The following is a 22,733-nucleotide window of genomic DNA, read 5'->3' on the forward strand; positions in this document are numbered from 1 at the left end:
CACAGTTCACACCAATTTAACAAGAATAATTAATTTTAAAGCTTTATGAAAAAAATTTAGGGCAGCATATTGCCACCTTAATTATAGCACAAAGCATATGTAAAACAGATAAAGCAGGAGAGGATCAGAGAGTGTTCAGTTACCCACCATAGTAGGCTGTTTCTTTCATCAGCAGGGCCAGACAAGTTTGGTCTTTTGGGCAGGGTTCTGTGTTGCTCCAATTATTCTTAACAATACACATCTTTTATACGCTTACATAACCCCTACATCACGCATGCCCATATCTAATCAGTCTTTTCCTTTGTCCATATTTAATATATTTCATGCTATGTACATGCTTCATTTTATACAAAACACTGTTCTAATTGGTTCCTTCAAATCAATCACATGCAGTTCATGCTTAATAAACACGTTATCTTGCCCATTCATCTTATCCAGACTTTTCCTGTTAATCTCAATGTATCTGCTCTTGTGCCCTTGATGATTTGGGTGCACAGTAGTTTGTTTTTCTCACGCATCCTATTATTTGATATTTTGCAAGCATCCATTTTTCTTTACTTTTAGTTAAGACACACTGACAATTTAAAACAAATGTTCTAGTAAACCAAATCTTATGCTAACATTAAACATCTAAATTATCCACTCTTAATAAAGGCCACACAACTTAACATTATTATTACATATTATTCTTTAACCTTGCCAAGGAGTTGGTTCACTTAACAATAGATCTTATCTTAGCAATAGGCCCTTTGTCCTAGTGGTCAGCAGGTTTGGGCTTGACCTTAACTCTTACTTAATATATGTAGTTAATATGACCCTCCAATGTTTTGATTCTCCAACAGTATTTCATTAAGAAAATAGTTTACCATTATTATTATTTGTAGTACAGTAATGCCTAGCACCCCATTGCATGAGATATTGGTAAAATCATGGTAGACATGGTAAAAAGGCAGTTTCTACCCTAGAGAACTTGCCTGCAAACACTTAGCTTTATGCACTTGTAGTTCCATTTGAAGTCCCAAGCATAAAGTTAAGCCAATGCATAAGTGTTTTCAGGATTGGGATCCAAGTCTATGACTAGATATAGCAGGTGGATAGAACAGGTGACGGCAGGGGAGAGTAATAGTAAAACAAACATGTTCTGCATAATATACAGTAGTCGCAGTTTGCCACCTGCTTAGCTGCTGTTTTCCACAGGCCCAGCTATGTTTACCTTGAGGTGTTATTCCTTAAGATATATTTCATGCTGCTCTTTTTGGCATTGATTTGAGCTTATTTGGGTTTTTATAAACCCAAAAGCACAGCACGTATGCTGTTAAATGTGAAGTTGGCTTGAATCAAGAATAACTCCACTGAGGATCAATGGAGTTATTCTGGTAAAAAACTGCTGAGAGATCAGGCTCGGGCTCCAGTAGTATGTATGTTTGAATGAAATGTGCTGAACTATCAAAGTAGTATCCTTAGGACAGGGTGGTGTCCTCTAAGGAGACGTTGCTCATCTTGGCATGCAGGCATTTGTATACAGTACAAGTTGACAATATATCACTAAGTCGAACACTAGAAGTTGTTGATAGAAGACCAGAACAGATCTGCATGCAAAATTTAAAAGTGAATATAAGTTGCATCTTCCTTTAACATGACTCTCCATGGCCCACTATGATAACAAAGAATGGTGAGTAATTTCAAATCAAATCTGTTGTGAGATTCGCAGCATTTCTGTCCCACTGGTAAGGAATGTTTTCCCCCCTTTGCAGATTGCTCCTCCTCCATTTGAAGCTTTGAGGAGCTCCCATCTTTGGTGGCTTTTCACTGCCATCCTGGGGTTTTATATAACAGTTTTCTTCCCCTGGCTCAGTAGCTGGAAGAATAGTAGCCTCACAGCAGCTAGTGCTCCTTATGGCAGCTGCTCATTCTTCTAGGGCGCACCGCTTTATGCAAGCAGAGATGGACCGATCCTTGTGCCTTACTGGTTCTCATGACTGCTGAGCCTCTAAATCAGTGGTGGGCAACCTGCGGCCCATGGGCCGCACGCAGCCCGTCAGGGTAATCTGCTGGCCGGCCGCGAGACAGTTTGTTTACATTGACTGTCTGCAGGCACGGCCACCCACAGCTCCCATCGGGTCTTGAGTTTTGGATATTTCTGTTTGTTCTACAACTGCCTTGTCCACCTCCTCTTCCTCATTTGGTCGTCTATTGACAACCCTACCATGACATCTATTTTTTACCTCTTTTTACCTCTATTTTTACCTCTTTTTATCTTTAACCAGAGACTCTCAATGGGCCTGCCTCCAGCCTTCTTCTGGACCTCAGCACAAGCGTATATGTTCTTGATGTACAATGCTACACCTGCTGCCTTTTTACTCTGCCTGTCCATCTTGAACAAGCTCTACCCCTTTATACAGTAACTTGTCACTTAAAGTCATCCCGGTTAACGTTGTTTCATTGTTACGTTGCTGATCAATTAGGGAACATGCTCGTTTAAAGTTGTGCTGCAGCCACCCAGCAGGCTATCAATTGGCAGTTCAGCTGTCCCTCCCCCCACTGCCATGTGCTGCTCCTGCCCTCTGCCTTGGAGCTGCTCCCAGAGACTCCTGCTTGCTGTGCAGAGCGGGAAGGAGGGGCTAATGTCAGGGTGTCTCCCTCCCCCTGCTCCTGCACCCTGCTTACCCCTTCTCCAGATAGAGCGGGGAGGGGACACGGACAGAGAGAGACAGAGAGAGCTTGGGGCAGCAGCTGCTGTCTCAACTTCCTGATCCACTTAAATAATACACTTAAGAGTGGGTCAGCTTACTTAAAGGGACAGTGTGCATCTCTCTCTCTCTCTCTCCCACACACAAGGTGTCTCTCTGTCTGCTATGCTGTCTCCCCTCCCTCCTGTTCGTGCTGCCTTGATGAGAGGCTACATTAACAACAATGTGTTTACCCTTGAGGGCTCAGCCGAGTGCTAGTTCATCCTTTAGCAGCAAGGCATTCCCTGGTGTTGCCGGCACAGAAGCCCAAGGACAGCAACACCGGGGTTTGTTGCCCAGCGTGCTTCGCGCCAATAAACATACCAGGGTGGAGAAGCAAACAAAGTTTATTTGAGATCTCAAAGTGGTGCAAGGAGACAGGCAAGTCTCAGATCAAGCACACCAACAGAAACAGTTTTTTTCTTCTTTTATACATTTTTGCAGTCAAGCCTCATCTCCCCCCCCTTTCCCCCACTACCCCACCCTTCCCACCCCCATTCCTCTCTCTCTACCCCTCCCGTCCCTGGTAATAGTTACTAAGCAAATAGCAATTACATTTAAGCAGTTAGATTATTTTGGCAGCTATAAATTTAGCTCATTAGTAGCACTTCTTGGATTACTATCTTGTCCCTTTCCTTTGATTTATTATCTCCCCTTTCAGCCAGAGGTATGCAGGCCTCATTATTACCGCCTGGTACCGGTAAGGGGGGTTACCACTGATAGCCAGCTGCTTACACATTCCAATTGCACCTGGCTTTTGAGGTTGATTAGAGTTTAAACATGGAAGGATAGAGTTTGGTTCACTTAGACCTAGTGCAGGAAGGCTTCATTGACACTTGTGGTCGTCTACCCTCCCGAGTTACCTAGGGTGATACCTACTGACGTCAACACTGGGAAATATCCCTCCCTCTTCCACCCTCTAACTTCACCACCTCAACCAAGCTTCACAATCATCATAGCTGTGAACAGTATTAAATTGTTTGTTTGTTTAAAACGTATACTGTGTGTACATCTATATAATATATAGTTTTCTGTCTGGTGAAAAAAATTTCCCTGGAACCTAACCCTCCCCCTATTTACATTAATTCTTAAGGGGAAATTGGATTCGCTTAACATTGTTTCGCTTAGAGTCACATTTTTCAGGAACATAACTACAACGTTAAGCGAGGAGTTACTGTACCAATATTCCAGTCCTGAGATTTATCCCACTAAGTCTCTGTGATGCCAGTTAAATGATAATTTAGCTTATGTACACTAATTCTTCCAGTTCTTCCCATTTATTCTCCATACTCCTTCCATTTGTGTATGGACATCCAAGATGTTGAGCAGCTTCCCCCACTGATTTCCCTCTTGTTCTCCTTTGACCTTATTGTAATTTTCCATGTCCCACCAACATCTAACCCTCCATTAACATCACCTTTTTTTATATTTATTTATGGGCTTTTGTCATCTGCCCCCTTTGAACCTAGTTTAAAGCTCTTACGAGGTTGGTTAGTCAGTGCACAAAGATGCTCTTCCCAGAACAGCACTGCATGGTCGAGGAAGCCGTAACCCTCCTTTTGACACCAGCTACACAGACATGCGTTCATCTTCAGGATGTGTGTGTCTTTGCCTGGACCCTTACCCTCACCTGGGAGGATGGACAAGAATACAACCTGCACCCTTGATCCCCTCAGTCTAGCTCCCAAAGGACTGTAGTCACTGGTGATCTGCTTAGGGACAGACCTGGCAGTATCATTAGTACTCAGGTGGATGAGCAGCCGTGGGTAGCAATGGGTGAGCCTCAGCAATCTTTCCATAATAGCTCAGACACAGGCTCCTGTAACAGCATGTCGGGTTGGCAGATGCCTGGTTATCAAAATGACAAGTATTTTCAACACTTTTTTTTTTTTTTTTTTAAACTTGCAGTAATCACTGTGCGGAAACTGGAAACTGAAGTCCATTTCCTGCTCCAATCATTGTTCCTCCACTGCACTTGCACAATAGTTCTATTATCATAAGGTTGCTAGGCTTTCTTTGAAAATATCAGATTCCCTTTCTAGTTGGTATGTCTACTGAATCTTTACTCATTGATCAGGTCCCATCCTTGGAGACACAGAAGACACCTAGGGGCTAGTCTACACTACCACATTATATCCACACAGCTGCACCGATGCAGCTGTGCCACTGTCGCACATCTAGTGAAGACGTGCTATGCTGATGGGAGAAAGCTTCTGCCTCTCGCTGAGGTGGAGTAATTATGCCCACGGGTGAGCAATGTCAGCGGAAGAGTGTCTACCACTGATATGGCACGGTGTGGACACCGCTTTACGTTGGTGTAACTTGCGTCACTCGGGGGGGGGGGGGGGTCGCTTTTTTACACCTCTGAGCAACTTAAGTTTCATCTACTTCAGAGGTGGAGTAGACAAGCCCCTAGAGCTGTCAGGAAGGGGTGTAGCCTATAGGTTTAAGCTGCTGGCTTGCTTTATAGGGTTAATTTGCTGGCTTGCTTTATTATATTTTGCCTTCATTTATTAATTTGATGTTTATTATATTTGGCTTGTATTTTTGTATTGAATTATTCTGTTTGTCTGTAATGCAAGGAACTTACAGGCCTGTATCCTGCATGATTAGCTTAAGAAAGTATCAGAGGGGTAACCGTGTTAGTCTGAATCTGTAAAAAGCAACAGAGGGTCCTGTGGCACCTTTGAGACTAACAGAAGTATTGGGAGCATAAGCTTTCATGGGTAAGAACCTCACTTCTTCAGATGCAAGAAGTGAGGTTCTTACCCACGAAAGCTTATGCTCCCAATACTTCTGTTAGTCTCAAAGGTGCCACAGGACCCTCTGTTGCCTTTTAGCTTAAGGAAATTAACATAAGTATGGTTAAGGAGGCTTGTGACCTTTGGCATATATAAATGGCCTAACAGTCACCCTTGTAGATTTGGGGAAACTAGACATGTTTCCCTAAGAAAGTCGAGGCTTAACAGTGACCACAGTTCTATTATTCACCATCAATCTCAAGCATTGAGGAACCTGGACCATCAGACTGTTGGCATGCCAGGGCTGAGGCTGGTCCTTTGTCTCTTACCACCAGTTCTCCAAGGAAGGGTGTGAGTATGCTGATCTAGGAACTTCTGTAAGGGGTGATACTATAGGTACTCCCAGAACTGTATATTCCCTTTTGGTTCTGTGGTTTGGAACTTTGATAACCTTTTCACTTATTTTAATAAAAGTCTCTAAGGCTGCTTTGTCCTCAGCGCGAGTGTTCTTGCCATAAACCCCAAGGGTCCTTACAAGATACAGAACGCAGTGTACCTGATTCTAGAACAAGACCCTTATTATCTTCTGATCAGATCAATTGGAGAGCTTATAACAATATACTAACCTCTAAAAATCAGGCAACGGGGGGCAGACATGGTCCTGGAACCTGCCCCTTTATCTCTGGCCAGAAGTTCCTGCCTCTGCAGGATCTTTGCAAGGCAGCACTTGTATGCTGACAAAGCGATTCTTCTGACATAAGAATTTGCCAGCTCCTCACCAGTAAAAGAGGGAAAACATAAGTTCTTACCAGTTGCAGAATTATCGCTTTAAATTTGGCAAACCCATGCAGCTGCAGACTTCAAAGGCCCAATCTAGAAAGGCAGGCTGGGAAAAAAGTTCCTAGGAAAGAAGTGTGATGCCAAGATACAGTCAGATTAAAAGGCACAGTTTATACAATGGTGGCTTGTCCTGGCAATGAGTGTTGAGCAACAAAGAAGAAATGTGAATGTTGAGAAGGATGAGTGGGGAAAGCAAGAAAGACCATGTGAGGAATATATATGTGAGAGACATGCTCAAAGTAATATCCATAAATGAAAAAATGAGGGGGCTGCAGGCTCAGTAGGTTTGGTCATGCAAAGTGCAGCAGTGACAACTACATAGGTGAGATCAAGACTGAAAGAAAAAGACAGAGGCCTACCCAAGAAGAAGTGGTGGCTGTCATAAAGGAAGTCTGGATACCATGCAGTATGATACACAATATGGCACTGAACAGAACACTTCAGAGGTAGAGGACTCATAAAGTAGACCCCATTTGATGGGATTAATGCACGGAAGAAGTAGTAGTGATGTCCTGTCTAAAGCCACTTTACCATAGGTCAATGGGAAAATTCATTTAAAAGAGGAATACAATACACCAACGCTCCCAAGACATGGTGCTCTCATTTTTCTATTTTCACCCCAAGCGCCCTCCAGAAGACAGATGTGTGACTAGGCCAGTCTTCTCCCCAGCTTGTTTAGGATCCACTGCCATACCCACAGTCTCTTTTGAGACAGTTTTATTGACCAAACTTAAACAAAAATCAAGCAAGCTCAATTCACCTGGGCTACAATCCCTAGGGGACTTTTCCCCTTTACTACTCAGGCTTTCACTGTCTCTCCTCCCAGGGGACTCTGGCAGTCCTGCTGCTTCTTGCAGCTTTTTTAGCTCTGACTTACCTAGTGTCGCTCTGTCTCAGGCCCAAGTGGCTGCTTTTAAAGCCTAATATGGGCCAATTGATGCAGCACAGACACACTGGTTTTAAAAGGGCTAGCGCCACACTGTTTGTACATGTACATCAACAGGACTAAGCTATTTTTATTCTGGTGAATACATCCTAGTTGCAGGGGTCAGAAAGCTCAGAAGAATGCTATATCCACCTGGATATGCATAACTGAATTACACACAGGAAGGAGATTTAAATCCCCCAGAGGAACTGCAGGCACGTGCTGCTGGATAAAACTGTCACTTCTTGGGACAAAATAGCCTCATAATTAGCAAAGGAAATTTGTGAAGCAGCCAGATAGTTCAACACACTTCTCTTCACCAGACATTGAAAACTAGATTCTTATCAACTGGTGCAGCAGTGAGCAGGAACATTCTGTGGTAACCCACTAAGCTGCACGCCGCTACACTGAGTTTCTATTATCCTCTCCCTGTTTATCTTGATATTTTATTTGGTTCAGCCTTTGAACACACACACTTAACTTCCATTGGCATCAATGGGGCAGGGCAGGGAGTATCTGCACATCTGAGGGTGGAATTTACATGCAAGACTTCTCCCAAACTATGGACCAGATTCTCAGCTGGTGTGAATTGTAACTGTGTGCACTTCAGTGGCATTACAGCAGTTTGCACCAGCGGAGGATCTGCCCCATTTTCCAATGTTCCATTTTCATACTTTATAAACAGAGAACACACATGTCTTTTTTTGAAGACCACACTTCTTCTAAATCCAGCGTTAGCAGCTTTTGGAGAAATGGAGAGGTCAGGGCTGGTAACTCCAGACAATGCTTGAGGTTAATCCATTGTTTTCTTGCCTAGTGGATTCAGGAAGTGAATATTCTACCACTTTGTGCAATTGACTGTGAATGCGGTGGCCTAAGAACTGAGGCCTCCCAGGGTCACCAATTAGCACTTTAGTTCCATGAGTCCTGATGCATTTCCTCAACCAGTGATGAAGACTGTTTGCAAGTTGTTCATCATAAAACATATCCCCCAAAACAATGAGGTCCCACTTGTCCAGCTCTGTATCAATGATGTTCTTAGTTAGAATAGGGAAGGGGTTCACATTGTTCAGCTCGCAATTTAATACCATGGCCATTCCTGCAACTGAGAACAAGCACAAAGTACGTGAGAAGTGATTTAGAATTCTATACTTAAATGCCATCTGTAGTGGTAAACTCTTCTAATATTTTCACGAATTCTTTGTTTGGATAATCTCTTAAATATCAGTGTTATTCTATTAGGTATCTAGATAGCCTTCATTAAGGTAGTAATTTAGTACCTCCCAATCACTGATGGATTTGATTCTCATACCATCCCTGTTAGGTATTATCCCCATTTTACAGATTGGAACTGAGGCACAGTGCAGATGAAGTGACTTGCCCAAAGTCACACAGGAAATCTGTGGCAGAGCCAAGAATTGAACCCACTAGTGCAAATCCCAGTTCAGTGCCTTTTTCACTAGACAATACTTCCTCCCCAGTCAACAAAGAATGTTAAGTAAATTAATAAGAATAAATCAAATGTAAAGGGTGCCAAGGGGAAAACAAGTAAAAATAACATGTAAATTGCTGTTAGCCACATAATCAGAAAATAATTATTAAAACATGTAAACAAGGGATAAATCATTCTTGGTGTAACTTCCCAGAAGTCAGTTACCCCAAGGATGGAGACAATATCAGTGTGGTTTATTCAAAAATAAAATCCATAAAATAAAGCTCTTTAGTCTCCTTCCCTAAGTAAGGCAACTAAAACCACAGGCTAGTTGTCAAAATTGTGGGTGTGCAACCCCTTAGAAAATCAGGTCACTCACTTAAGTGCTGAAATACGGATAAAATGCATAAAAGTTAGGAATCAGGAACTAAATGCTCAAAGGTAACAGGGCCTAATTTCAGAGGATGGGTACTCAGATCAGTCCTTTAAGGTGTCTCAAATTGGGCACCCCAAAACTGAGACACTCAAAATCAATCACTTTGAAAATAAATCAAGCCTTAAAGTATAAAAATGTAGTTCTACATTTCCTATGGAAAAAGTGTTAATTTTTAAATTCCTCTAGAAGTTGTGTGTGTTTGGGGGAAGAGGAGTATGTGTGTGTGTGTAATCTTGCTTTAACTTTAATTTCTTGATGATTGAACTTTCTTTTGTTACAAGTCCAAAGCAGTGTAATCTAGCAGACTGAAGAGTGTGGGGAACGCTTTAGTAATCATAATCAACAGTCATCTTTCAAATATTAACTTGGATTATTTGCACATACTTTAGAAATCGAGTCTGGGTTTCTTTGACCTAAGTATGAAGAACAAATTGTTAAGGACGAGACTTATCCCATCCTAGAGGCGATAAGCTGTTTCAAAACAGATACAGAAAATATTTGATTAAGATAGTATAGAGATAAATACCGAATAGACTGTGTTTTCAATAGAAATTGGAGAGAATAGATCTATGTCTTTACCAAAATGTATCAGCAAAGAAAGGTTCATAAATGCAAGTTAACCTGTTGACTGACCACCTAGGTGAAGTCATTTAGCCGCTAATCAATGGTGTATACTGAGTGTTACACAATATTGAGTTCAGATACAGGACTGCTGCTACATGGAAGGTGTGGTTAAAAAGCTACATACACAAGTTACCAAAGGAACGCAGACATTTAGGCAAGATCGCCAGAAAATAGAAGCAGAGACTTGCCAAGGTATGCGAGGCAGGCAGGGAGGATTTTTGGCATCTTTATAAAAGAAATCACCATCCAAGTATCTGTCAGGTTTGAAGGTGACTCTGTGAGATATCTGAAAAAATATATTAAGTCTGATGTTTTTATTGTTACAAGAGGCCTTGAGCAAATTCACAGAGCCGGTTTTGCATCAAGTTGTAATGCTGCAGAAGACATTAAAGGCATCACCAGTTTTGACGTGATCCAGGCTGCTAATGACTTATACTTGTTATCCCATGACAGATGGTTGGTAGTAAGGGCCATTGTGAAAAAATAAGGTGTGTGTAAAATTACTGTGCACTTTTGGCCGGAGAACTCCAAGAGCTTTAAAAACATTAAGCCTCATGGCACCACTCTGATAAATATTATCTCCATTTTTACATCCGGGGAAACTGAGACACAGAGTAGTTAAGTGACTTGCCCAAGGTCAATACGCAAGTCATGCTACTGCTGGAAATGGAACCAAGTTCTCCTACCAATCCTATGATCTATCACTAAACAGGCCTCCACTGCAGTCCAGTTCCTAGTGACTTGGTGCCCACAACACAAAAAGCACCACTAAAATGGGCAGGCTTGTCAAAGAGGTCAAGGCCTGATTCAGCAGAGAGACTAAACGACCCACTTCCCCTGGAGAGTCTTCCAAAACCGGAAGACATCTTGCTAGGGACAGTACATTAGGAAATGTGCTCTCCCATTCATTTCAATGGGCATGATCACCGAGTGAGGTACTACTTAGGCCATGTCTACACTACCACTTATGTCGGCAAAACTTATGTCGCTCGGGAGTGTGAATATTCCACCCCCTTGAATGACATAAATTCCGCTGGCATGAGTGGTCATGGGCACAGCGCTAGGTCGGCGGGAGACGCTAGCACCACTCATTGGAGGTGATTTAATGATGCTGAGGGGAGAGCTCTCAGCGTAGAGCTCTACATGAGAGATCTTACGGTGGCGCAGCTGCATCGGTACATCTGTGCCGCTGTAAGCTCTGTAGTGTAGACATGGCCTTAGTCACGTGAGTAAGAATGACAGAATCTAGTCCTTAATTTTTGCCAAAGGTGCAAGACTGATAGTCAGGGCCTTTCCTATGGGGGTGCGGGGCCCGGGGCGGAAGTGACATCACTTTCAGGACCAACCGCACTGAGGGCAGGTAGGGGAGGCTGAGGGAGGTGGTGCCTCCCCAAACAGCAAGGTGTGGCCCCCCCTGCACTCCATCCCCCAAGGGCCCCACTTTCCTGGGGCTGGGGAGGCTGTGGCACCACCACGCGCTCTCCCCCTCCCGGCGCGCTCTCACTCGGGTGGAGGGGGGGGGCTGGGGGAGGCAGTTCACCTGCCGCCTATGTGGCGACAGCCAATCACACCAACCCGTGGGGCCCGGAGCGGTCGCCCCCATTCGCCGTCCCCTAGGGACAGCTCTGCTGATAGTGCTGTTAACTGAAGCACTGGGCAGGACCTGTGTAACTTTTTTGCTTCCTTCTAATTTTATTTGAAATCCATGAATTTCTCCAAACAACTGAAAGAAATGCTACTCCTCAAATGTGCCTGAAAAATGGCCTTTTGCAGGGCTTGGAAAGAAGTGTCTTACTGGGGTCGATGTCATTAGCATGGACCTGGGATGCACCGCTCATCACAGCAGCGATTGCTGTTGCTCCACATCCACTTCCGAGATCTAGTACTGATCCCATTCTGACAGCCTCCGGGTTATCTAAGATATACCTGAGTATAAAATGAAAACTCTGTGAGAGTCCACTTCATAGATGTAATGATACATGATATTAATTCAGAAGATATTCCATATATACCCTTGCACACAGTCTCTCATGCAAACCAGCGTGTCTGTGCTAATACCAAAAACCACCAGAGGGTGCACGCAGTGAGATAATAGCAACAAGCTACATCTTTCGTTTCAATCAATCAGATCATTCTCTCAGTTTAAAACATGGAATGAATGGGTTAAAACTGGATGGTGGTTATGAAGCTTGATACTAAAAGCAGGAAATGGAACAACTGTAGCTGATGGTAGTGAAATTACAGTTACAACGATCAGTACAAATATGAACGTTTTAACAGCAATGTCTGGATAGTTTGATGCAGCACTCAGCCTCTGAGAGATGTAAGTTCTATAACTGCAAAGCAACTCTCTCACTCAAGTCTTGCCACATGATTTATCTGACAACTTGCAACAAGAGCTCCTTTTGTGGTTTTTAAGAGCCACATGCTCCTATTCCACTGAAATACTACACAGGAGTGACTGGAAAAATAAGACTGACTAACAATGAATGTGAGATTATGCTAGGCACCATGACATCCAGAACCATCCTGCTGTGAAGAATCGGCAAACAAAGAAATACCTCTAAGCTGGAACTGAGGAGGAAAAGCCTAAAGGCTATATAAGAGCCAGGTATTATTATTAAATAAAGTGCGTAATTTTCTCCCCTATGTGGGGGGGTGGGATGAAAGTTGTCCTAGCTTCATAGGATCTATGACAATATACACCAGGTGAGAATCTTCCCCATAGGTTTCTTCACACTATTCTGCCATAGGGATGGGGTTTACCAATCATCCTTCCCTTATTCCATACAATGGATAGGCAGCATCACTCTCCTAATGTGCAGATGTTCTGAGATCCACAGGGATATTCTGTAGATCAGAGGGCACCAACAAAAAGGGCAATGGAATTTATACGGTGGCCCAGTAGCACTATTGCCTGCAGGAGTGGTGTCAGGGTTTTTGCTGCCCTAGGCGGCAGCGCTCCTCCTCTGAGCATTCAGGGGGCCTGGGGTCTTCGGCGGCGGGGGTCCTTCCGCTCCGCATCTTTGGGGCACTTCGGCAGTGGGTCCCAGAGCGAGTGAAGGATCCGCCGCTGAATTTCCGCCGCTGATCCGGAGTGGAAGGACCCCCCCACCCCGATGCCGAATTTCCCCCAAGGGCGGCAAAATGCCGCCCCCCCCCCAAATCCTGCCACCCTAGGCGACTGCCTAGGGTCACCTAGTGGAAATGCTGGCCCTGATTGCCTGGCACCCTGGGCCGGCTTAACCCATAGGCTAAGAAGGCTATAGCCTTAGGCCCTCCTATTTTTAGGCCCTACTTTTTAGGCCCTCCATTCCATATTGAAGTAACAGCTGAGCGACGGAAGCAGGGCCATCAGAAATTTTTCTCATTCGATATTGCTCTGTACAAATTGATCTCTCAAGATTGTGAATTCAATTTATGGTGGTTGTGGTTTTGTCTTTGTGGGCTAAGTAATTGTTTGTGGGCCCAAGCAATATAGAACTTTGTACACAGTAGGCCTACACTGGACAATAGAAACCATGTCGAAGAAAGGAGGATGGCAGAAATTGAAGAAGGGCAAAGAAAGACGGCAAAGACAAGATGTAGTACTGAAAGGTATTCCTTCGCTCCTAACGTTTTTTCCTCCTACTAAGTCTGGTGGTGAGGAAGTCCAGGCGATTACCAGCCCAAGTGAACCTGCTGGGCCTGCGCTTGATGAAAAGGAGCAGCCTCCTGTGACTTCTCTAGCTGCAGTCTCACCCCAGCCCTCTCAAGACATTCCCAGTGATAGTAATACAAAAAGAACAGGAGGACTTGTGGCACCTTAGAGACTAACAAATTTATTTGAGCATAAGCTTTCGTGGGCTACAAATATGCTTAAATAAATGTGTTAGTCTCTAAGGTGCCACAAGTACTCCTGTTCTTTTTGTGGATACAGACTAACACGGCTGCTACTCTGAAACCTAATACAAAAATATCCTTCTCCAACCATCCAGGTGCGTGGGACATGACCTCTCAAGAGCTCATTGCATATTGGACTGAGAAGGGCTCACAGACATGCCAGAATCTAGATACTGACTTGTTACTGACAAATTGAGAGTACACCAACGAGAATCGTTATCTGACCAAATCAATGTTTGAATATGTGAAGCCTAACGAACAGACTGGCGAGCGAGAATGGCTCATCTATTCGCCTTCTAAGAAGAAAGTGTAATATTTTTATTGCCGCCTGTTTTCTGATACCAAAAAGTGGGGAATGTTCTGCAAAGGCTTCAGTGGTTGGAAGAATACTGCATACATTACCAATGATGCAATGAGTGAGCAGCATACATTGTCAGCAGCTACCGTGCCCGAAAGAAAGTTAGTGGCAGAATTGATACCCAAATGGAAAACCAGTTTTTGGAAGCTCATGCTTATTGGAAGAACATTCTCAGATGCATAATTGAAACCTAGTTTTTCTTGGAGAGTGGTCTGCCATTCCATGGCTCAGATGAGACTGCTGGATTGAAACACAGTAGCAATTACCTTGGTGTTCTAGAGCTAATTGCTAAGTTCAACCCTTTCTTAGCTCAGCACATCAATGAAAACGCAAATTGTGGAAAAGACCATGCATCATATCTATCAAAGACTTTGTGATGAATTCATTGCACTACTGGCAAAGAAGATTCTATTAGCTATTGTAGATGAGATCAAAGATGTGGGATATTTTTCAGTGTCTGTCGACTCAACACCAAATATGTCACATGTAGATCACCTGACTGTCGTCTTGCATTATGTGCTACCCAGCGGACCAGTTGAGCTTTTCATGACCTTCATAAACATCACCAGCCACACAGGAGAGAAACTTGCTCAGACCTAGTCAATTTCCTCACCGAGAATGGGATTGACATCCGCATTTGTCGTGGCCAAAGCTATGACAATGCAAGTAATCTAAGTGGCAAATATTTAGGGATGCAGGCAAAGATAAAAGAGCACGTAACCTTAATCCAGCCCTGCTGGCACCCTTTCTCCTATGGCAGCCTTGCTCTCTCTCAGATGAACCCATAACTTATATATGGAAGGGCTTCATAGAAAAGGAGGAGCATACAGCAGAACCCTGCTTGGCTCTGAAGTAATGCAAGTAGAGAGGGTGATTGTGCCCAGAATATTTTTAAGTACCTTGATTCCAACTCAGTGTTTCTCAGATTGGCTGTAATATTGATGTTCGCTTCAGAAGTTCAGAAAACAGTTGGGGCCTAAATGCTAGCCCAGCATGGAAATAGATTGCCTTAGTGCTGGAGACAGTTGTCTGCAAGGCTAGGTTAATAAGGTATCTCAGGTTACATTATGAAGGGTACTCTGAAACTTTGTCATAAGAGAGCTTAGATGTTGGAAAACAGTAATTGTGGAAAGAGAATTTTTTTCCCGTATGCACCATCCATTTTTCACTTTTTCAGATTATGCAATTAATTACTGAAGTTCTCAAGTCAGCAAAACAGCAAATAGTTGTTAAATCAGCTGGTGAAATGCTAGAGAATTAACAAATGTTGCTAACCGAATGGTTAGTTGGAAAAGGCACCATTTGATAACAAAACATGGAGATGAGATTAACTACAGTACCTAATTGACTTACTGTTTTTAGCAGCACTTTAATTGTGTTGAATGTCAGTTTAATCAACTCTCATAATTTAGCTGTGAGACTCTTATTTTTTCCAACTTAAAAAAAGCCTCTGATTTTTGCTTTCTTGCAGACATAAATAAAATGATAAAAATTTAAAATATTAAAACCCCAAGCCAACCCCAAATCAAACCTTTCCCTTTTAACTCAATGGGAGATGGCTGTTTGCAGTAATGACTCATGACATTTTATGCTATTAGGTATGAGAAGATACTTCTGGGTGATGTTAGAACATCAACAGCCCCTGGGAATCAGAGACAGCATCTGCATTTTGACAGCATACTGTGAGAAACAAAATATGGCACACAGTTTGTAAACAAGTGCAACACTGTCAGTTAAATATAAAAGAATCCTGTCTATGTACATCTCCACCCCCTTTTTAGGATTTTAGAACCAATCTGGATATAGCTTAGGCCTTGTCTACACTCAAAGGTTGCACCAGCAGAATTCTACCTTTTTCAGTGGACACGGATGTGCTTCCATGAGTATGTTTGTTTCCTCCTGGAATAACCCTGAGTTACTGTGAACTAAGTAGTCCCCTCTTGAAGTGACACTAAATGATGTGATTAAATACCCTGAAATATTTTTGTGGAAAATGCAAAACTTTCCCACGCATCCAAATTCAGCCCTGGTGTAAACACACGCTACTCCATTGAAGTCAACAGATTTAACAGCCAACAGTTATTCTACGTACAGCACCTGCATAGACTTCATAATCATTAGCAGAGATTGTACTTGGGACCTTCTATTCCAAAACCATAGGCTTCTATCACTTGAGCTAAAGGAGAATCTGTGTTAGATGTAGTTGTACTAGGGCTTATATACTGCTTTGGCTGCAGCCACTAGAGAGCAGTACTATCACAAGCAAATCTGGTATTCTATGCAGCTGGGGGTGATAGTACATATTTACTCTTGTGATCACTGTGCACTGTACCTGGACAGGGCTTGGCCTCCTGGCCAGTAGATTGCCCAGAAGGGGTCGCCATAGGGCCACAAGTCAGCTCTTTCCTGCCAGAATCTGCAGCGAGGTGTCAGAAGTCGCAGTCGTATCTCTGGTGTGAGGTGCCCGCTGCTACTGACTTCAGTGTTCTCCTCCAGAAACGCTCTCATCTCAGGATCCAGGAAGCTTCCTGGAGTCCTGTGATAGCAGCATCTCCATATCAAAGAGGTGCTTCTGTTACTGCTCCTTGAAGCTTTTGTGAGGACATCCCTACTGCCAAAGCCTATAAACCACTTCAAGCGGCAGAACACCATGCCACCCCTTTGGTAAAATCCTTCCTGATCTGAATTCAAACCAGTGAAGGTTTATCTTGTGTGTGGGGAGACGTGTTTGAAACCAACTCAGAAGCAGTTTCGTTTTGTAGCAATGGATGGCAATTCCTGAAAGCAAGAGCAACATATTAATGATAAAATATCTAGTTCAGGGTTAACAACCATCAATGCTGTAAGAGGAGGCAGCTGGATGGGAGTTGCTGTATGTTGATGAAAGGTCTCAAGTTTGTCAGGCTCATATTTCCCCAGGTCACAGGTCTACAATGTTGTTCCAGAAAAGGCAAATCCTACACTGGGATGGAGAAACTTGGAGGATTGTGAGGTGGGGAAGGGGTGTTTTTTTTGGTTGGGAAGCAACAGTTCATGTGTCAGCTCATTACTCTAGTTCTGTTATGGCAAGAGGAGATAAAGTCAACCCAATGGGCCAAACCATGGCTCCACTAAAGTCCAGGGCAAAACTCTTATTGACTTCAGTGGGACTAAGTTGTGGTCCTAAGGAAACATAAACACGCACTGTGCATAAATTACACCACATACTGTTACTGCTGGGCTTGCCGTTTAGATGGATTTGATCTAATTTCAACTTTAGACCTTGGCTGGCAACTGGTACAGGCATGTGAGTTGTGTGTCTAAATCTAAGGCCAGGTCTATGCTACAAACTTTTACTGGCATAGCTACATCAGGTAGGGGTGTGACGGTATAATCTCTGACCGACACAGCCGTACCTGCAAAAGTGTAGCTGCAGTTATACCAATAAAACTGTGGTTTTGCCAGCATAGCTTATTTTACTTGGAGGGTGCAAGTGGGGGGAGCTGTGTCCAGTATAGTATGCTAGAGTAGCTATACTTGCCATGTGCTCTTAGCATAGACCTGGTCTAAGGCTCGGCTACTAATCTCACATTCTGCAGTAGGTATTTCCATTGGGAAGGAGAGAAGCAAAGAGGAAGCGGAGGATGACACAGAGAGTGAACATTAACTGGCACCTTTGCCTGAAAAGGTTTGGGGAAGGGTATTACTTTTAATTGTGCTCTACAGTGCCTTTGGATACTTAAAATAAAATCCAGGACAGTGGTGGTCGTGTTCAAGGGAATGAGCCATTAAAGTTAACAAGTCAGGGAACTGCATATGGGGAAGTGTCTCAAACACTTCCAAAGATATACAATGCCAGTGGTTGAATTGACAGATTTGAAGATTAAATGCACACATTTTTTAGCGTCTGCCTCCCTGCTCCCCACAGATAAACACAACAGCAGGATGTTCACACTTATTGCTTTCCAGTGAATGTTTAATCTAAGCAATTATGCACAGGCATAGCAGAGAGCCCACGTTGTTGTTATATGTGGCGTGAACTTTAAAGTGGCTATAGAAATGCTAATTAAAGGTCCAATGACTGCTTTGAATTTCTTTAAGATATTTATAGTGCAGTACTTAACTAATCTACTCTCCAGGGGTGAGTAAGAAGTATTCCCTGGCAAGTGGGGCGGGGCATTAAACCATCAATTTCTGGGGACTTTAAGCTTTCACTAAAACAAGAGCAGGTTCCAACCCGTAGGGTTGTGGAGATAACCATATGTGAGCTGAATGTAAACCACTGTAGTGTGGTCTGCAAACGGAGGGCTTCAGCACCTGTGCGGAGACTCATAGCTTTGCCAAGCAGTAGCAGAGTGCAATTAACAACACTGGGCAGCTTCATTGCTGCCAATCAAAACACTGTGGGTAGCAACAAAACTGTCATGACTCCAGTCAATTTCACACTGCTCCTGGGGGGGACAGATATGAGCTACTCTTTGGGAGGTGGACCCTAACAAAGAGACTGTGGCCCCAATTCATTGATGCCCCACAACCACCTTACACCATCTCTGCCAGCAAAAAGTGGCCAAAAAGCTGCCTTACTGTCCCCTATGGAATTTCCCCAATGTAGAGGAAGTCCTTGGCAGGCATGGAATAGGCATTAATTGACCCAAAATGTACACGTAGGGCAGGATTATGCATTTCTTGTGCACCCAGAACACTAACTGAGCCAAGGGGTGCCACTGGAGTGCAGGACTGGGCCCCTGGTGCATCCTAAGGCATGCCTTAAGCTTTTTTAACCTCTGGTCAAAATCAAATCCGGACACTAACGAGCAATGACTAAGCTGTTATCACTTAGCTCACACCTCTGCTGAAAATTTTTGCTGCCTTTGAAGTTGATGGAAATACAAAGTCTCTCTTTCCTCTAATTTTTTTCATTCAAGAAGAGCTCTATTATTGAATCTCCTGTAGATTTTGATGTAAATGTTGCTTAAAATCCTGCACTGAGTGGGCTGTCAAACTGTGGGAACAATCTGAATGAGCGAGACATTTAAAATCTCTTAGTTTTAAAACTATCAGTGTAACACAGGCCAAAAGTTTAATCATTAAAGCAGTGGTTCTCAAACTTTTGTACTGGTGACCCCTTTCACATAGCAAGCCTCTGAGTGCAACCCCCGTCATAAATTAAAAAACACTTTTTTGTATATTTAACACCATTATAAATGCTGGAGGCAAAGCAGGATTTGGGGTGGCGGCTGACAGCTCGTGACCCCCCATGTAATAACCTCATGACTCCCTGAGGGGTCCCGACCCCCAGTTTGAGAACCCCTGCATTAAAGGCACATTGTTAACTTAAAAATCACACTCCTAAAATATGTTATACACACAGTATTGCAAGTTACAGCTAATATTATTACACGTGGGATGACCTGGGTAACTATAGGCCAGTGTAAAGGAAAATTAAGTAGGCCTAAACACAATTGCAACGGCCAATCTTACTTAATGTAATGTGTTAGGAAAGCCATTCACCACAAAAGAACAACCTGTGAATAACAGGAAAAGCTTGTTTTGCTGTATTCCTAACAAGGGAAAATATTAATAAGGAAGTATGTGTAACTAAATGTGGTTTTGCTCTATATAAGCTTCTGTGTTTCCTTTTTTGGGAGAGCAGCCAGACTGGAATTAAATATAAAATCACTGCTGATAAAATTTGCAGATGACACACAAATTAGTGGAGTGCTAAATGATGACAACAGGACAATTCTACAGAGCCATCTGAATCACTTGATAACCTGGGCCCATTCAAACAAAATATCCTTTAATACAGTCAAATGCAAAGTTATATATCTAGGAACAAGGGATGCAGGTGATGCTACAGAATGGGGGACCTTGTCCTGGAAAGCAGTAACTCTGAAAAGGATTATTATGGGATAGTAGTGGACAAGCCACTGAACATGAATGAGAAGCTGTGGCAAAAACAGCTAATGCAATCCTCAGATGTATACATAGGAGAGTACCAGCATTGCCAACCCCAAATGGTCCAATATCGTAAGTCAGGCTCACCAAAAATCATGCGATTGGCTTTAAAATAATGAGATTATATAACAATAATAGATTTTACGTTCTTTTTATTTGCCTTCTGTTTTTTGAGCCTTTAGGATGCAGTGCACTGGGGTCACATTTTGAAGCTCTCTCCATAGCCACGAGGGCTAGAAACGTCCTTTTTCTTTAAGAATGGAGGCTGAAATCATCATATATCCACTTGAACCCAGGAGCTGGGGCTTTAAGGAAAACAATTACTATCATGAGACCCATGACAAAATCATGGGAGTTGGCAACACTGGCCAGTACTGAGATCTAGGGAGGTAACTTTACCTCAGTATAGACAAGGAAGTAGTGAGAAGTAGGAAAGTGATTTTACTTCTGTATACAGCAGGGACGGGCAAACTTTTTGGCCTGAGGGCCACATCGCGTTTCAGAAATTGTATGGAGGGCCGGTTAGGAGAAGGGGTCATGGCCTGGACCCCACCTCCTATCTGCCCCCCCCCCCCAGGTCTCCTGCCCCATCCAACCCCCCCATTCCCTGACGGCCCCCCCGGGACCCTGCCCCATCCACACATCCCTCTCCCTATCCCGTGACCACCCCAGGACCCGCCCCCGCCGCATCTAACCCCTCCTCTCATTCCTGACTGCCCCTTGCCACCCCATCCAAACCCCCCTCCTTCCTGACTGCCCCCTTGGGGCCCTTACCCCCATTCAACCCCCTATTCACCCCGACCCCTAGCCACACCCCCGCCCCCGCCCACCACCCCAAGCTCCCCTGCCCTCTATCCAACCCCTCCCACCCCGCTCCCTGCCCCCTTACCACGCTGCCTGGAGCACTGGTGGCTGGCGGCACTACAGCCGTGCCGACATGCAGCAGTTTCAGGCCGGGCTCTGCAGCTGCGTTGCCCCAGGAGTCTCAGCCCCACTGCCCAGAGCATTGTGCCAGTGGCGGAGCGAACGAGCTGAGGCTGCGGGAGAGGAGGGACAGCATGGGAGGGGCCAGGGCGAGCCTCCTGGGCCAGGAGCTCAGGGGCCAGGCAGGATGGGCCGTAGTTTGCCCACCCCTGGTATACAGAATAAGTGAGACACATACTGTGTACATGTCCAGTGTTCACATTTAAAAAAGAAGGTAACAAAACTGAAGAAGATTCTGAAAAGAGCTGCAAAAATGATTTGGGGGCTAGAGACTTAAATAACCCAATCCGTTAAGAATATCAAAAAGATGATTGAGAAGTGAGTTGATTACAGTGTATAAGTATCTTCCTGGAGAGAAAATACCAGGTACCAAATCAAGAGGAGAAAGACATAACACGAACCAATGTCTGGAAGCTGAAGCCGGGCAGATTCAAATGAGATATTAGACATATTTTTAATAGTGTGTGTAATTAACCACTGGAACTAACTACCAAGGGAAGTGATGTATCCTCCATCTCTTGATGTCTTCAGACCAAGACAGGATGCCCTTTTGGAAGATATTCTTTAGTCAAACACAGCTTAAGCTTTAGTCAGACAAGTTACTGGGCTCAGGATAAGGGTAACTGGGTGAAAGTTAATGGCTCATATACTGGAGGTCAGATGACATGACCGTATGGTCCCTTTTGGCTCTAAACTCTATGAATCTATGAAGCTGAGAGACATTACAGAACTATGGGAAATTCAGTGGTCTGTGTTGTACAGATGGTCAGACTCACTAGATGATCTAATGGTCACTTCTGACTTTAAAATCTTTGAATCTATCAAAAAGGGGGGGGATTTCAGTTCGTTTGTACAGTGCATTTGATAGCACTTTGTTTTATGGTCAGTTTCATGACTTTCCTTGTTTAGTCAGTTTTCCTAGTTGTATGGGTTTTTCCTAGAGCAACAGGAGAGGAAACAATCTGTTTTTAAAAATAAGAAATGTGAGTGGAAAAATACATCCACGGATAGAAGGACTCAAATGCAGGTATAGCACTACCTTTTTATGTAGATTGCAAATTAATTGTGTTCTTTGGATAAAATTAATCCAAACATAAGGGATTCTTAACACTGCATTAAAATTAATCCAAAAGAGTGAGACTTGCCAGGTCTGCATCACTGACCATGTACCTCTCTTCCCAGCCTCTCTTCAAAAACTCATGGCTTCAGCCGGCTAGTCAGCATAGCTTTGTATAATGTTCTAACAGTTCCATCCCTGCCTTCGTTGGCCAGGGGAGCAGTGACTGAGCTAGTAAAAGCAGACTTTGATAGGAAAGTGCTGCTAACGCTAGTGCAGAAAAGATTTTAACTTTTAATCATTTTTTTAAAACCTACCTTGTTTATTACTCTGACAGCTTAACCTGGAGTCTGTCTGCACAGTGAATTTGTCCTTCTCCGTTATTTTTTTGCAATTTGTGTTGTTGCTGTAGATAGCAAATGGCATTTGCCTGGCTTCTGTTTCCTGTTTCACGTGCACCAGCACGATGAGATCATCAAGCTCGTGCTCTGCTCTGGAAGCCACGTGCATGCTTTTTCCTTTACATCCCTTAAAGGGGGCAGTGTTTGATATAGTAGGACTGCTGCTGGATTTGCTTTGAGATGCCAGTGTAAAGGAAAAACAGCTCAGACAGGCCTCTTGCCATCTCTAAACTTCTGTGATTCTTGGTGAGGTTAGACTGGGATTATATATAGGAATAGTCTGGCTAAAACATTTTTTTTAAAAGCCAAATGTTCTTCCTTATGTGAAAGAGAGCAACTCAGATTACAAAATCAGAAAGAACCCTTGCAGTCTAAAGAAGAACAGGA

The 22,733-nt window shown here is 43.6% G+C and overlaps 1 protein-coding gene across 1 annotated transcript; it reads right to left on the reverse strand.

The window, feature by feature from the left end:
• Positions 1-5,519: 5,519 nt before the first annotated feature.
• Positions 5,520-22,379, reverse strand: ETFBKMT (electron transfer flavoprotein subunit beta lysine methyltransferase). Its single transcript, XM_054034561.1, has 4 exons — positions 22,263-22,379; positions 16,300-16,745; positions 11,523-11,653; positions 5,520-8,340 (listed from the first exon to the last, which is right to left on the reverse strand). Exons 2-4 carry the CDS (start codon positions 16,617-16,619, stop codon positions 7,997-7,999), a joined length of 795 nt encoding a protein of 264 aa, XP_053890536.1. The 5' UTR covers positions 16,620-16,745; positions 22,263-22,379; the 3' UTR covers positions 5,520-7,996.
• Between the last annotated feature and the right edge of the window lie 354 nt (positions 22,380-22,733).

This window comes from Malaclemys terrapin, chromosome 1 (assembly GCF_027887155.1).
Source record: "Malaclemys terrapin pileata isolate rMalTer1 chromosome 1, rMalTer1.hap1, whole genome shotgun sequence".
In the NCBI taxonomy this organism is placed as follows: Eukaryota; Metazoa; Chordata; order Testudines; family Emydidae; genus Malaclemys; species Malaclemys terrapin.

Excerpts from the sequence above, each read along its gene's own strand:
- ETFBKMT (XM_054034561.1), bottom strand. The coding sequence starts at position 16,619 with ATGGTGTTCTGCCGCTTGAAGTGGTTTATAGGCTTTGGCAGTAGGGAT. Across the intron at positions 11,654-16,299 it reads GGAGGCCAAGCCCTGTCCAG|GTATATCTTAGATAACCCGG; the intron begins GTACAGTGCACA and ends TTTTATACTCAG. Across the intron at positions 8,341-11,522 it reads TGCTAATGACATCGACCCCA|TTGCAGGAATGGCCATGGTA; the intron begins GTAAGACACTTC and ends GCTTGTTCTCAG.